General features: G+C 35.1%; 1 protein-coding gene across 1 annotated transcript in view; it reads right to left on the bottom strand.

The window, feature by feature from the left end:
* The window catches only part of PIBF1 (progesterone immunomodulatory binding factor 1), a 234,535-nt gene that overhangs the window by 166,282 nt on the left and 51,954 nt on the right, over positions 1-16,299 (bottom strand). The window contains exons 7-9 of the mRNA XM_008055961.1: positions 14,419-14,527; positions 11,446-11,627; positions 9,571-9,696 (exon numbers count right to left, since the gene is read on the bottom strand). Coding sequence (XP_008054152.1) covers positions 9,571-9,696; positions 11,446-11,627; positions 14,419-14,527 — 417 coding nt within the window. The remainder of the gene's footprint in view (positions 1-9,570; positions 9,697-11,445; positions 11,628-14,418; positions 14,528-16,299) is intronic.

Genomic DNA, 16,299 nt, shown 5'->3' with positions numbered 1-16,299 from the left:
TCATTACCTCCATCGTACAAATGAGAGGACTAGAACCCAGAGAGGTTAAGGATTAGCCTAAGGTCTCACTAAAAGTAAGCTCTGGGCCAGATAAAGTGGCTCACACCTGCAATTCCAGCACTTGGGAGGCCGAGGCAGGAGAATCACTTGAGCTCAGGAGTTTGAAATTAGCCTGGGCAACACAGTGAGACCTAGCCTCCACCTAAAATACAATAATTAGCTGGGCGTGGTGGCACATGCTTGTAGTCTCAATTACTCGGAAGGTTGAGGTGGAAGGACTGCCTGAACCCAAGAGGCTGAGGTTGCAGTGAGCTATGACTGTGCCACTGCACCCTAGCCTGGGCGACAGAGTGAGATCCCGATTAAAATAAATAAATAAATAAAGGAAAGAGAAAAAAAGAAAAGAATAAGCTATGAACTTGGTCTGGCTCTAGAGTCTGTGCTGAATAATACTATTCTTCCTCTCTAGAGACTAGAGTCTCTGAATAATACTATGCTTCCTCTCTCAAAATTTCCATTTTACAGATGTTTTCTTCTTAGGAAGTTCTGCTATTATGACACCTCAATGGCACAAACAGACATTAAGTCAAAATAAGCCTTGAAAGAACTGTGAATATATTACACACTTGCTTTTATGGCCCAAATATGTAGCAACTGCTCTTTCAAAATTAAACTGGTTTAATAAAACACCAGATGAATTGCATTGCTGCCACAGATAAAACTATAACTTTCATATAACTAATAATCCACTTCTAAATGTTAAATGCATTAGAAAACGTAACAGAAATACAATTAGGGAATAAATGGTAGGAATTCAAATGTTCTTCAAAAGAGAAACTTGAAAAATTGATAGAAGCTACTGGTAGCATGCACAAGTTAATGAAGCTCAAGTATTAAAAGTCTAAACTGAGTGTATAATCAAATGTAATTATAATAACAGAGGAAGAGGTTGGGAGTTGGCCAACTGGCCATCATTATAACACATGCTTTAAAATACAAAAATCTGAATATATCTTTCTTAAGAATACTTTAATATATCATAAAGCTGAAATTTAATTCCAAAACTGTGGTGCTCATGATCTTTCTTACCCACTCCATGTATCTTCCATATACACAAACATCTCTCTCCTGTTCACACCTAGTTTGTGTGTAGTAGATTGAGAGGAAGATGGAAGAAAAGGGAAAACGAATCTTAAATCAATCCTATATGAAATGCAAAGGGAAAGTGAGTATCCTAGTATTATAACTGGAGTGTTCAAATAATGTGGTTTTTTATTTCCCTAAATAAAAAGGTTTTAGTGTAATAAAATAGGCATGTTTCATATGCAAGTCAGTATCATTTTTGCAGCAGATAATTTAATATATACAAGTTTATCTGAAAATATCTTACAACTAAAACTTGAAAACCTCAGTACAAAACATACAAAACAGCATACTACTGTACAGGATGGAATGTATTTTCCTATTACAAGAGAATAAATTTCACAGTACCAATAGGTCAAATCCAAATTTATATCTGAAAAGTTAGAAAAAATTTTTTAGAAGAATGATAAAAACTTTGAGAACCTCTGAAATTTTAACAGGAACAAATCAGAGTTTGGCAATGCCAGGAGCATGTCTTAGCCTGAATAAACATCCTAAAAGTCTTAGAACTTGAAATTTATCAAGAATACATAGTAGAAAGACATGGCTGTCAGAAGAGTTCAGCAGGCACAATAACTAAGCAATCCAGTCTTTCCTTCTGCCTTCATGTAAGAATATTTTTGGCTAATAAAACTAAAAATATATACATTTTTCTAGTTAGTACAAGAGACACAAACAGGCTGTTTTATATGACAAGTTTATTTATAGGAAGAATTAATCATCTCTACCTCCAGGTTTTTCTTCATGGACAAAACACAAAACTGCCTATTTCCCTATCTGATGCTTTTTAAAGACAGTTTAAAACAGAAGGGTTGCAAGTGGGTCATCTTCTGTCTGCACTCAATGACTGACAGTCTTACCTTTAACTAACATTGAAGGCTGAAAAGTGAATAGGACATAAAAACAAAATAAGCAAAGTGGAAATCATATTTAATAAAATTTTAGGGGGGAAGCTATGCATCTAAGAGTAGAAACTTTTTGAGATCACTGCTGACTGAAAATGCTACACTTTCCTATCCTTTTATTACAGTTGGTGCTATGGTTTGAAAATTTGTCCTTTCCAAAACTCATATTAAACTTAATTGCCACTTAACAGTATTAAGAGGTAGGACCCTTAGCAGGTGATTAGGCCATGAGGATGATATTGGTGTAATCAGAAAAGGGTGAGTTTGGCAACTTCTCCTTCTGTCTCTCACCCTCTCACCTTCTGCCATGTGATAATGTAGTGAGAAGGCCCTTGCCAGATGCCAGCACCTTGACACTGAACCTCCCACTCCCCAGAACCAAGAGTCAATAAATTTCTGCTCATTATAAATTAACCAGTCTCAGGTATTGTGTTACAGAAACACAAAACAGACCGGGACAAGTGATGCTCAAGCAGATTTTTTTTTCTCAATGTGAAAACGTAGGCACAAAGTGGATAAATATCTAACCCAAATCATGAAAAAAAGAAAAATTTAAGCATCATTTAAAATCCATTAGTATGTTGAGGTTTACAAAGTAGTTGACAGAATAAAAGGTAATGCATCAAAATGAACCTGAGTGACTCTGGTTAGATGGTTAAATGAGTAACTACTATGTAACAGTCATTATGATCAGTCCTGATCAAATTCATTATAAATCTTTGTATAGGTTTTCATCCAAACCAACAGCCACTTGATTTCTAAAAAGCAGTAACAATTTATACTCTTCATTCCATAACAATATATTAAGCACTTTCAAGCTACTTCCTACTCTCTCCATGTATCTCCCATGTACACAAACATATCTGGTACATAGGGATAGATAAAGATACCTACTCTCATGGAGATTACATTCTAGTAGGAGAGAAATCAAGAATAAATATGTTGTATGTTAAAAGGCTATAGTGCTTTGAAGAAAAACAAAGCAGAGAAGGGGCTAGTGAGCACAGTAGTAAAGAATTTCACAATTTTCAGAAAAGACCACATAGAGCAAGTAATGTTTGAGACTTGATGAAAGTGAAGAAATAGGGCTCTAGGATGGTTAAAGAGGGGAAACTGTAAATACAGAGGATCTGAAGTGGGAACATGCATAAGAGGTAAAGGGACAGGAGGCCAGTGGGACTCAGTGACTAAAACAGAACATTAAATTAGGGTGGGGCAACTGAGTGCAGATCAGTCAGTATTATAGGCCAGTGTAATAGTTTAAACTTTTGGTGAGTGAGATGAGGAGCCTTTTTACTTGAGCAGAGAAGTGATCTAAATTACTGTTTACAGGAATTGTCTGAGAATAGACTAAAAAGGGCAAGGAAGAAAGCTGGGGGACCACTTAGGAGGCTACTGCCATAACTCAGGCAGGCAAGAGATAATGGTGTCTTGACCAAGTAACGTCTGTGAGATGGGAAGAGATCAGAAATTCAAAAGGATTTGCTGGTAGTAGAATATGAAATGTGAAAAAAAGAGAAGAGGCTAAAGAAGACTTCTGATTTGGTGAGCTTGGTCAGGGATGTCGCATCTGTAAAAGATCAGGAATTGTTATCTTCCTTCCTAAATCTTGTCTGCAACGGGAGCTAATGGCCATGCCTTATCACACATCCATCTAAGACTACTGAATTAGAAAAGTTGGAGTCATTCCTAATGTCCACTTCCTAATGTCAATTACCAGGCCTTCCCAATTCTAATACCTAAACATTCTTTAAATTAATCTGCTACTTCTCATCTTCACCTAACTCTACAACAGCCTCCTAACGAATCTCCCGGTTTCCAGGCCCTCTTCAACTATAATCCATCCCACATTGCAACCATAGTTACAAAAATGAGTTTACCACGCCACTCTCCTACTAGAAAACCTCCAAGAAATCCCCAGTAACAACAGGGACTTTAAAAATCCAGCAATCCTACTTAATCAGCCTTCCCTGTCACCCAATGCAGGTAAACCTAAATTCCTGCACAAACTGAATTCACCTTCATATCCGGAACACACTTGAAATGCTTAAATATTATTAACTAAGCAGTGAACACATATGAGAAACACCTACAGGCATAAACAATAAAAGATAGCTAATTACAGTTATCTGAGAAGATACTAGAAGAGTTGTCTACAAAGCCATATACTTTCAGAATACTCTAACAAAAAATATTCTCAAGTTTTTCCATACAATAACTTTAAACACTATACAGATTATCATGTAAGATATGAACAAAAAAGGTTTGTTTGCTTAAGCACTAATGAGGATATACACTTTTAAACTGATGAGTGGAAGCTCTGCAAGCTAGTTCCAATTCACCTATCGTAACACATTACATATACTCAACAAATCTTTCTAAATAAACTCAGATTCAAGATTCAAAGTTGATTAATATCACTCTAAGACTCTACACAAACTTCGAGATTACGTCATTAAAGTTTCTTCTTGAGTATTGCTGGAAGATAGTAAATTGTGGTCAAGATGGTTTTTTTTTATGACTTTGGGAAAATAAAATCACTAAAGCCATGCTAATTATTACACTTAAAAGCATCATTTCAATCTCCTTTTCTCTACTGTCCACCCTCTTTCAACAATTGTAGAGCCGTGAATCCCCAGATTCTGCACAGCATCAAGAACATGATGGATGCCTTGATCTTTGTCCTTTTTATGGTATCACTCAGAGTAGCTCTTTCTGTGTTTACAACAGTGAAACTGCTTTACATAAAGGTAGTTGACTTTATGGAAAAACTTAAATAATGAGCTGAATTTACTCCCCTTACTTTATTATTTCACAGCATTAATTAGAAAGCTTATAAGTTTTAACCATTTAATGTAGAAATTGAGATGGAAACAAACGGCATGCAGACCCTCTATGTATTAATGTCATCTAAAAAAAAAATGGTTAGATGCTATGAAGATAAACACTTAAGAATATATATTTTTCGATAATATCTTCTAATGATAATGAATAATTCCATAATGTTATCAATTGGCTTTTATATAATGCTCATTTTACTTAAATTGTCAACACAATGAATGATTCTCTTTAAGTATTCCACATGAGCACAAGGTATCAAAATGACTATATTTATATATAACTTTATAGTTTATAATGTACTTTTCACATATATTATTTAATTTAGCCTTCACAGGACACCCTGTGAAGTATTATTATTAGCTCATTTTATAAAAGAGGAAATTAAACTTCAGGAATATTAAGTGATCTATCCACTCAGCTAATAAGTGGTAGAGCCAGGATTTAAGTTTAGTCTTTTGATCCAAATCTCTTTCATAAAACACTCCCACTCATGGAATAATGTCTTATTTCCAAATGTGTAAAGAGGGTCCATAACATTCAGTCACATAATACCTACTACTAAGCAAGAAGTTATTTATATACTAAATTTCAGTACTGGTCTCCAGTGCATTTCACTTATTATCTCCCACAGTGTCAAAGTGGCATTTAAATAATTACAAAGTGAAGAAAAAGACAAGAAGTCTAACTCACAGCTTGGGTTGAAGCATACATATATATTATATACATAGATATCATGATGTGATATGGTATTTCTGATGTATTTAAATCCCCAAGTTCTCTCTTTGCTTATCTCTGCTTTTTTTTAAAGCCTTTACTTCTTCTATTCTCTTCCTCCCCTATCAAACTTTTACTTCAAAAAAATACTGGAATGACTGCAGGGAGAGATACCAAGATTGGATGGCCTTAAGTCTACTTATCTTTCTCATATACAAGAAGAAAAATTAAAAAGCACTCTCTTAATGTCTTTGAATGTACAGTAAGAAAACAAAAAGTAAAACATATTTCTCTAATCTTATTATTTCTAAACGTATCATTTCTTCTAAAAATTTTTATTGGGGAAGAGCTGGATATAGGGGCTCACACTTGTAATCCCAGCTACTTGGAAGGCTGAGGCAGGAGGACTTCTTAAACAAGGAATTCAAGACCAATCTGGACAACACAATGAGACTATTAAATCTCAATTAAAAAATAAATGAATAAAAATGTTTATTGGGGAGAGGGAAGGAGACTAAGTATACACATGCAAATATAAGTACTTTATCCATTTAAACTCATATTATAACAGCATATTTTTATAAAATACAAGTACTGTAATTGACATTACTGTATATCTCAGGCCAAAGCAAAAAATTCACTTACCCAGACACAAAACACCCCAAATGTGTAAACCTTTCTGAATTTTAAGTTTTATAACAAGAAATACTAAAATCCTTTCTTTAACCATTTTTCAATGTAAGATTTTTTTAAAAATTGTAATTTATTTTTAGTTTGTGGAAGATTAGTGGAACAGTTGTCTTTTACTACAGTTAAATCCTGCCATAATGAAGAAACTATGATCCAAAAAGATTAAGTCTCACAAAATACAGGGTAGTATCACTGTGAGGTTAAATGATAAAGCCAAGTCTCGACAACCAGCTGTCAAGGCATTCTCATGCAATTCACATCCAGCCAGGCTTGGGCTGCAGTTTGGCACCACCTGGTGGCAACTGCTCACTCTAGCCTCCATATTCATGGGATCAATTCTGGGTCCTGTAGCTGGTTGGGCAACCAGAGTACCCCCAATCCCAGGTATGCACTAGTTAGGTGGTATTCATTTTGATGTAGATATGGGGCCAGAAAACACTGGGAACCAGCACAGCTGTTTTTAGCTTTCCTGTTTCCGGAAATGGCTCTGTTGGCTGCTTCCCCATATAGCTTTACCAGTCTAGCGCTACCAATCACCTTAGAGAACAGGGCTAATATATCTAAATTTATGTTACAATGTATAGGTATTTCTTCATTCATGAAATCTCCAATTCTTCCCGAGGCTAGGTTAGATACACAGATGGTCTCCTCCTTTGTAACCTGTCATTTTCTCCATTATCATCATATTTATGATAATTATTTCTCTATTTGTCTTTATCCTCCATTAGACTACCAGTTGTGTGAATGCCAAAGGTCACCGCTGTATCTGTGGCATCTAACACGTAGCCAGCATATGGCAGGTCTCAATAAACATTAGTTGAACATGCAAACTTGTTGCTCTGGGAATTACATGAATGGGCAAATTTAAAATTTCGAACATAAGGTTTAGCATTGAATAAGTGTACACTTTAATAGGTGTATGTCTTTTCTTTTAGTCTACATTTGGAACCCCAAGAGCAAGGGTACAGGATCCTTCTTTCCTTTTATAGGGCTGGGACCAAGCAAAAACTTGCAAAAGATGAAGACTGCCTTTGGAATTCTTAATCTCTCTGCAAGCATCTCTTTCCAATCTCCTACTAACCCTGCTACCCTAAGTATGTATATTCATAAAACTGCCAAACTTTTGTTATAAACATGAAAGAACAACTAAGTGCAAAAGCAAATGAATCTTAAAATGTTAAGGTTACATGAAGAAGCCACACACACACACATACACACATACATATCTCATAATTCCATTTATGTAATACTAATATAACATGAAATACTAAACTATTTTGTGCAGAGATGCTTAATTACTGGCAACAAGAATAAAAGTATACAGAAAAGCAAGGAAGTTATTAGCATAGAAGTCAAAATAGTAGTTACCCTGACAAGAGAAAGGAGTTACACAGGAAGAGTCTCAAGGACCTTTCTGTGGTGCTGCATTGCTTTACTTATTGACTTAGATGTGGTTAAGGAGTATTTAATTTATAATTATTTAATAAACATTTTTCTGAACATCTGCTATTTTACATATATATACATGGAAACAAATTCATGACCAAAAAGAGAACAATCATAGCATGATTAACTACACTAAAAATTAATGCTATTTAAATAGTGGTCCAAAATTTATTTGAGCTATTTTGAAAACTATCTTCTCAGGAGTCAACATATAAAGGCTAGTTTAAGACTTCAGAGGCTTAATTCAGAGAGAAGATTATGGCTCTCCCACTAGTAATTCAAAATTGAAATACTAAAATAAACTAAGCATAAACAAATCCATAAAGATTTTTATTCTTCCCAAGATAAAAACTTCTATTTTTAATTAATATAGTATGCCAAAAAATTTATTTTTAAACATATATTTTCTGTCCCTGCTTTGCTGGTGTGTAAAGCATATATTTAATTTGTCTACTGGTAAGAAGACAGTACTGAATGATCACTTAGAATTTCTATATTATAGAATTACTTGCTATTTTCATTGCAAATATAATCCTAGATTATAAATGTATTATAAATGTAATCTTTTATAGCTCAAATAAGAAGAACAAGAAAAAATAGGCAGAAGAGTATAATCACTAAATATTCATTGAATGCTTACTGTTATGTTCAGTGTTTGAAGTTTATATTTCTATGCAGACTTTTAAAAAAGATCAAAAGGTAGATAAAAATCTAAATTGATGAGGAAAATAATTAATTTTTCCTTTAATTAAGAAGCATCAAGTCATATCAAGCAAATATCCTAAAAAAGTTCTATCATAAATTGTATATCTATACCCTATCACTATAAACAACATCTACACAAAGGAAACCCAACAAGAAAATCATATTGCTCAGAAGCATTATCATAAAAATCTTTCCCAATCTGCTCTATTAAATCATAAACTTAAGAGTAATTTTAAAAATATCTTTGCTAAAATACTACCAAAGGATACTTCTACATATGTAGTTTTTACAGTAAAGGCCAACTTATAAATATTATATTAATAGGTCAATTGAGGAGTGAACATCCCAAGTTTTCTGCTACTACACTCCTACTAGAAATTACAGGTTACAATGCTAATTTGATTCTAAAGTTGACAACAATCAATGTACCATACATTCAAATCAGTGCTGATAAAACTAGTATGACAATTCAGGTCAATTTCAAAACAATTATCTCATTAAAATATAAACTTTCGAAAGCCACACTAACTATAATAATGTTATAGAAAAATAACTGCTATTGAAATAAGTAGCATTTATTTTCCTCTAATACTGCCAATCACTATCAAGGGGAATCTAATATATACTGAACAAAAAGTAACTGCATGAGTAAAAGTAACTGCATGAGTAAAAGCAATATTTCTTTAGGATTATCTAATGTGACATCTTTCAGGGTCAGCAGCTAAATGAGGCATATGTAATATTTCATATTCTATTCCAGTTTTAAAAAGTTTCCAGGAGAAATTGCTGGAGTATTACAGGGAGAACTAGTACCTCTTAGTAATCTCTCCATTTTGTCTGTCCTCAATCTGAACTGAGGTAAAGGCAAAAAGAGAAGTTACCAGGGCAAAACAGACACAACGGGAAAGCAGAGCAAAAAGGCCTAAGGTCTGGTAAAGCATGTACTAAGCTAGCTATCAAAGCATTTAGAACTTTAACGTTCTCATTATATTTATATTTATGCTAAGTAAGTTTTCTTTCAAAAGACATTAATAGAAATAGTATTCAATTTCAATAAAACTTATATAAGCTACAAAGAGAAATAAAGTCCCACACAAGCATCTTTTATTTATTTATTTATTTTTACCTGTTTTCCCGTTCATACATTTCCCTAGAGGCACTTCGAAGTTGATCGATTTCTTGATTAGTTTTCAATCTGATTTGTTCTAGCTCATCATGTAGTTTATTTTCATATTCTGTTTTATAATGGTCTCTGTAAGGAGTAAAAGGAATATTCATAAATTTTCTTTTGAAACAAATAGGCTTTTGCCTTCCATATGAGATTTTAATAGCTTACATCAAGTGTGCTCTATATATTATGTTACTTGAAAAACTTAACCATTAAGTATAAAGTTTCAGCTGAGTGTAGTGGCTCATGCCTGTAATTCCAGTGCTTTGGGAGGCCAAGGTAGAGGACTGCTTGAGGCCAGGAATTCAAGACCATCTTGGGCAACATGGTGAGATCTTGTCTCTACAAAAAATTTTTTTAAAAATTAGCCAGGCATGGTGGCATACACTTGTAGTCCCAGCTGCTTGAGAGACTGAGGTCAGAGGATCACTTGAGCCCAGGAGTTTGAGGCCGCAATGAGCTATGATTGAGCCATTGCACTCCAGTCTGGGTGTCAGAGGGTGAGCCTGTCTCAAAAAAAAAAAAAAGTATAAAGTTTTATAATTCCTAAACATACTGTTTCTAACTAGTATCATCTAAAATCTCAATCTGTTAAGCATATTACTCCAAAGGCTTAATTACTGTATAAAAAGTTAGCACGTCATATTGGAAAATTGCTTCTTTTCAAAAATATTTTACGAATAGTTTTTAATGTATATTGCTAAGACGTGATAACTGATGCATACAGAATGTCCTCCATTTAAAAATAATAATCTGGGGCCAGACATGCTCGCTGAAGTCTATAATCCCAGCACTTTGGGAGGCTGAGGCAAGGGAATTGCCTGAGCCCACGAGTTTGAAAACAGCCGGGGCAACTTGGTGAGACCTCATCTTTACAATAAATCAAAAAATTAGCCAGGTATGGTTGCCTGTGCCTGTAGTTCTGGCTACTTGGAAGGCTGAGGCAGAAGTATCACCTGCGCCCAGCAGGTCAATGCTGGAGTGGCCGTGAGTATGCCACTACACTCCAGACTGGGTGATGGAGTGAGACTCCAGCTCTAAAAATAAAAATAATAATCTAGCATAGTGTATGTTGGGAGATGAATATTAACACAAATATAAAAACAAAATGATTCTGACTCTCTATAAAATCTTTCCTTCCAAGCACAAAACCATAGCCACAATGTGATCTTTTAGCCAAAGGAAAGCATACACATGGCAGGAAAAAATATTACAAGCTAGAAAAAGTTATGAATATGTGAACTGTTGAAGATAAAATTTATACTTTTAGTTTTTAATGTGCTGATAAAAATAATTCAGGATTATATGGGCTATTAATACAAAGGAACTGTAGTAACTTTTGTACATTCAGTGGAAGACAGAAGGAGGAATGAAATGCAGGGAGTCTGACTGCAGGGCCTGTAACTCAACAGTGTGCAATACTGCCTCTTCATAATTACTTTACGTTCTGCATAGTCAGGACATCATCAGCATAATCAAGTTTTTCTTCAAAAAGATAATTCTATAGAGATACTTATATATTCTTTCAAAAAATACTTACATAGAGTTCTCAGTCATAAAGAATTAAAAAGATGATGCTACAAGAGAAAAACAGTTATAGATCTCCCTATCTAAAAGAATTTTTTTTATATTGTTGGAAAAACCACAATATATTTATAAAAATCAGCTAGGAAAAAATATCTTATAAAGAAATAAAAATTAGGAATTATTTTAGTATCATCCTATAGACCTTAAAAAACCACACTCACACACACAAATCTTTCCCAAAGCCAAGAGTTTTCTCAAAGAAAATGGTGCCAATTTATATTTATGTGGAAATAACATAAAGCTTGCCTGGATGTAACGTATTTTTCATACATCTCTTCTCTAGCCTTTTTGGTTTCTTCAAGCTGAGCTTGAAGTCTTTCAAGGCGATCCTCTTCATGGGCACAGCGAACACTAAGCTCCATGTTTTGGCGGTTGAGATAGTCTTTATCCTTTTGCAGTAAAGTAACAGTCTGCTGTAAGGTGGCTACCTATGTATATGTAAAGAAAAAGAGTGTCAAGAGCAATGTTGTCCTACTTTCCAAGGTTGACTGTGTTAATTTCATTCATTTGTTTCACTCACCACATAAACATTCCTTTTTAAAAAGGACTTTTTTTTTTTGAGTCAGAGTCTCCCTGTGTCGCCCAGACTGGGTGTAGTGTAATGCTCACAACCATCTCAGTCTCCATCTGCTGGGCTCAGGCGATCCTTCCACCTCAGCCTTCCAAGTAGCTAGAACTACAGGCACACACCACCACACCTGGCTAATTTTTGAACATTCCTCAAAACATAAGAGCCATCTATGGCAAATCCACAGCCAACATACTGTTCAAAGTACAGAAGTTTGAAGCATTCCCCCTGAAAACAGGAACAAGACAGAGTTGTCTTCTCACCTCTTCTGTTCAGCATAGTGTTAGAAGTCCTTGCTAGAGCAATCAGCCAAGTGAAGAAAATCAGGGATATCCAAATAGGCAAACAGGAAGTTAAGTTATCTCTCTTTGTAGCTGATATGATTCTATACCTTGAAAATCCAACTGAGTCCGCCAAAAATCTCCTTGTACTGATAAATGTCTTTGGTAAAGTTTCAGGGCATAAAATCAAGGTGCAAAAGATAGAGGCCTTTCTATACACCAGTAACAAGCAGGCAGAGAACCAAATAAAAAGTACAATCCCATCCACAATAGCCACACACACACACAAAAGAAATACCTTGGCGTCTTCCTAATGAGAGATGTGAAAGAACTTTACAAAGGGAACTATTAAACACCGCTCAAAGAAATCAGAGAGGACACAAACAAATGGAATAACATTCCATGCTCATGGATTGGAAGAATCAATACTGTAAAGATGTCCATCCTACCCAAGGCAATCTGTAGATTCAACACAATACCCATTAAATTACCAACATCATTCTTCTCAGACCTGGAAACGACAAGACAGAAATTCATATGGAAACAAAAAAGAGAACAAATAGCTCAAACAATCCTCAGACAAAGGATCAAAGTGGGAAGTAGCATACTTCCAGACTTTAAACTCTACTATAAGGCTACAATAGTCAAAATGGCCTGGTATTCGTACAAGAAAAGGTATATAAACCAATGGAACAAGATAGAGATTCAGAAGCAAAAATCTCAACTCTCCATCAACTCTTCTTTGATAAGGCCATCAATAAACAACCACTGGGGATTAGAGACCTTATTCAGCAAACTGGCCTTATTCAGCAAACTGGCTGACCACATGCAGAAGAATGAAACAGGACCCCTGCCTATCACCTTATATAAAAATCAACTCTAAGTGGATCAAAGACCTAAACATAAAACCTCAATGATAAGAATCTTAGAAAAAAACGTAGGAGACACCCTTATGCACATTGGAATAGGCAACCGATTCTTAATCATAACTCCAAAAGCATATGCCATAAAAGATAAGCTAGACAAGTGGGACCTCATCAAACTGAAAAGATTTTGCAAAGCAAAAGAACCATCAAGAGGGCGGGGAGACAGCCCACAGAAAGAGAAAAATATTGACTAACTGTATATATAACAAAGGCCTAACATCCAGGATCTACAAGGAACTCGAACTGAAAGGAAAAAAAACAAACAACCCCATTAAAAAGGGGGCAAAAGACATGAACAGACACTTCTCAAAAGAAGACATAGAAGGAGTCAACATATACATGAAAAAATGTTCAGCCTCACTAATCATCAGAAAAATACAAGTCAAAGCCACATTGAGATACCACCTAATTCTGGTAAGGATGGCCATCATTAACAAATCAAAAAAACCAGTAGATGCTGGCAAGGGTACGGAGAAAAGGGAAGACTTCTACAGTTTGTGGGAGTGGAAGCTAGTTCAACCTCTACTGAAAACAGTGTGGTGATTTTTAAAAGGACTAGAAATTGACCTTCCATATGACTCAGCAACCCTCCTCCTGGGAATATACTCAAAGGAACTCAAATCATTCAACAAAATAAGATACTTGCACACACATGTTCATTGTAGCATTATTTGCAATAGCAAATGGAACCAACCCTGTTGTCCATCAAAAGTGGACTGGATTAAAAAAAATGTGGTACATATACATGATGGAGTATTATTACACAGTCATAAAGAAGGACAAAATTATGGATTTAGAGTCTATCACAGAAACAAAGAACTGAATACCATGTTATCACTTATAAATGGGTCCTGAACATTGATCACAATACTACAAGAGAAGGATCAGCAGTAGCAGGACACTGCCAGGGGAGGGCGGAGACACAAAACATCACTAAGGGTACCTGATCCTAAACCAGCAGAAGGAAGGACCAGTTGGAGGCCCAAACTTCAACTGTATGTAGACTACTTATGTACCTAATCCTGACTTGGACCCCAAATCTTTATAATAAAATAAAGTAAAATAAATAAATAAGAACTCTTTTTTTTTTTTGAGTCAGATACTCCCTGTGTCACCCAGACTGGAGTGTACCTAGCTAATTTTTTTGATTTATTATAGAAATGAAATCTCACCAAGTTGCACAGGCTGGTCTCAAACTCCTGGGCTCAGGCAATCCTCTTGCCTCAGCCTCCCAAAGTGCTGGGATTACAGGCATGAGCCATTGCACTCAGCTGAAAAGGACTAATTCTTACCTTGCAATTTTCTATCCCAGATGAGATAGTAAGTCTCCTGGGGGGGTGGGGGGGTTAACTACATCAAAAAGAAAAAAAATGTCCCTGCCACAATTCTACCTTGAGCTATTTCCTAATATTGTACAAAAAATATAAGTGACTTATGAGCTTACCTCTTTTGATAATTCACTTCTTTCTTTAGCTTGAGCTATGTGAGAGGCTTCAAGTATTTCATGTTTTCTTCTAAGCTCAGTTACTTCCTGTTCAAGTGCATCCCGTTCACTATTAAAATTCAAATACACATGTACATTTTATATCTCCTTTGACAGTGAACATTTTTAAAGAGTTGACTATCAGGAAACTGAACAGAGACACTAGCAATGGGGTTTTGGAGTTATTCTGTGACCCATAATGTACCTACTTTTCAAATTTAGAAGAAACTGTTCAAGACCTTGTTCAGATACAGATATATTGATTGATTATCTTTGAAAAAGAAATATGTAAACTATACCAACCAGTAAAATAAATAATAAAATTTTCTAAGGTATACTTTGGCACTGTTTTCATTAATTATCTTCAGTTTTATCTTGGAAGCCAAAACTTTTAAAGAATTTATACATGGCTCTAGGCTTTAAGTTCAGTTAGGGTCAAAAAATCCCTCACAACTTATCACTCAGATTGCATAGCAGATAAGCAGGCAGGCATTCTTGTGACTTCCATTCACAAATTGCTTACGATTACACAGAGATTTTAATTTCCATTTTTAGATCAGCTCACCGCAAATTAGTAAAGCCAAGAACTGGACCCAAACCTACACTTATAAAATGAGCAGAGAAATGGCTTTACCAACTCTGAACCAGTCCTCTGCGTCAGAAAGCACTGCCTTTGTACTTTATTTCACTGACTTACCTGGCATTTCCAAGGAGAGGGCTGCTAAGAACTGTTTTATTTCTCAGTAGTTTTTAAAAAACTCTTTGGAAATTTGTTTTTGTTTTTGCTTCTGGTTAACGATGTTTATTAAAGAAAACTGAACAAAGCACAAGTTAAAAAAAGAGCCATCACCTATAAACCCACTAACTAAAGGTGACTACTAGTATTAATACTTTGGTAAATATCACTAAAAGCATCTTGTACTTTTAAAACACTTTTTTGGAAATTTTTATTTATTATTTTATTTTGTACTTCTACATGCAAATATTTTTATTTTCACAGTAATAATCTCGTTTCCTTTGCAATGACTTTTTTGGTGCAAGAAGTTACTAGAAAGCATGATATAGCAAAACACCCCATGAACTTGCCAATTAAAGTTAACAACAGTTAGCATTTGCCCATTTTTGCATTAAATTTTGCTTTTTAAAAGATAAAACTGAAGTTCCTTATATTTTCCTCACTGTTCCTATATCATCTCCATAGATACAACGACAAGTGGATCAAAGACCTAAACATAAAACCTCAATGATAAGAATCTTAGAAAAAAACGTAGGAGACACCCTTATGCACATTGGAATAGGCAACCGATTCTTAATCATAACTCCAAAAGCATATGCCATAAAAGATAAGCTAGACAAGTGGGACCTCATCAAACTGAAAAGATTTTGCAAAGCAAAAGAACCATCAAGAGGGCGGGGAGACAGCCCACAGAAAGAGAAAAATATTGACTAACTGTATATATAACAAAGGCCTAACATCCAGGATCTACAAGGAACTCGAACTGAAAGGAAAAAAAACAAACAACCCCATTAAAAAGGGGGCAAAAGACATGAACAGACACTTCTCAAAAGAAGACATAGAAGGAGTCAACATATACATGAAAAAATGTTCAGCCTCACTAATCATCAGAAAAATACAAGTCAAAGCCACATTGAGATACCACCTAATTCTGGTAAGGATGGCCATCATTAACAAATCAAAAAAACCAGTAGATGCTGGCAAGGGTACGGAGAAAAGGGAAGACTTCTACAGTTTGTGGGAGTGGAAGCTAGTTCAACCTCTACTGAAAACAGTGTGGTGATTTTTAAAAGGACTAGAAATTGACCTTCCATATGACTCAGCAA

Source organism: Carlito syrichta, unplaced genomic scaffold (genome assembly GCF_000164805.1).
Source record: "Carlito syrichta isolate Samal-C Ts95f unplaced genomic scaffold, Tarsius_syrichta-2.0.1 Scaffold302053, whole genome shotgun sequence".
Classification (NCBI taxonomy): Eukaryota; Metazoa; Chordata; class Mammalia; order Primates; family Tarsiidae; genus Carlito; species Carlito syrichta.
This window is presented reverse-complemented; position numbering and strand designations above follow the sequence as displayed.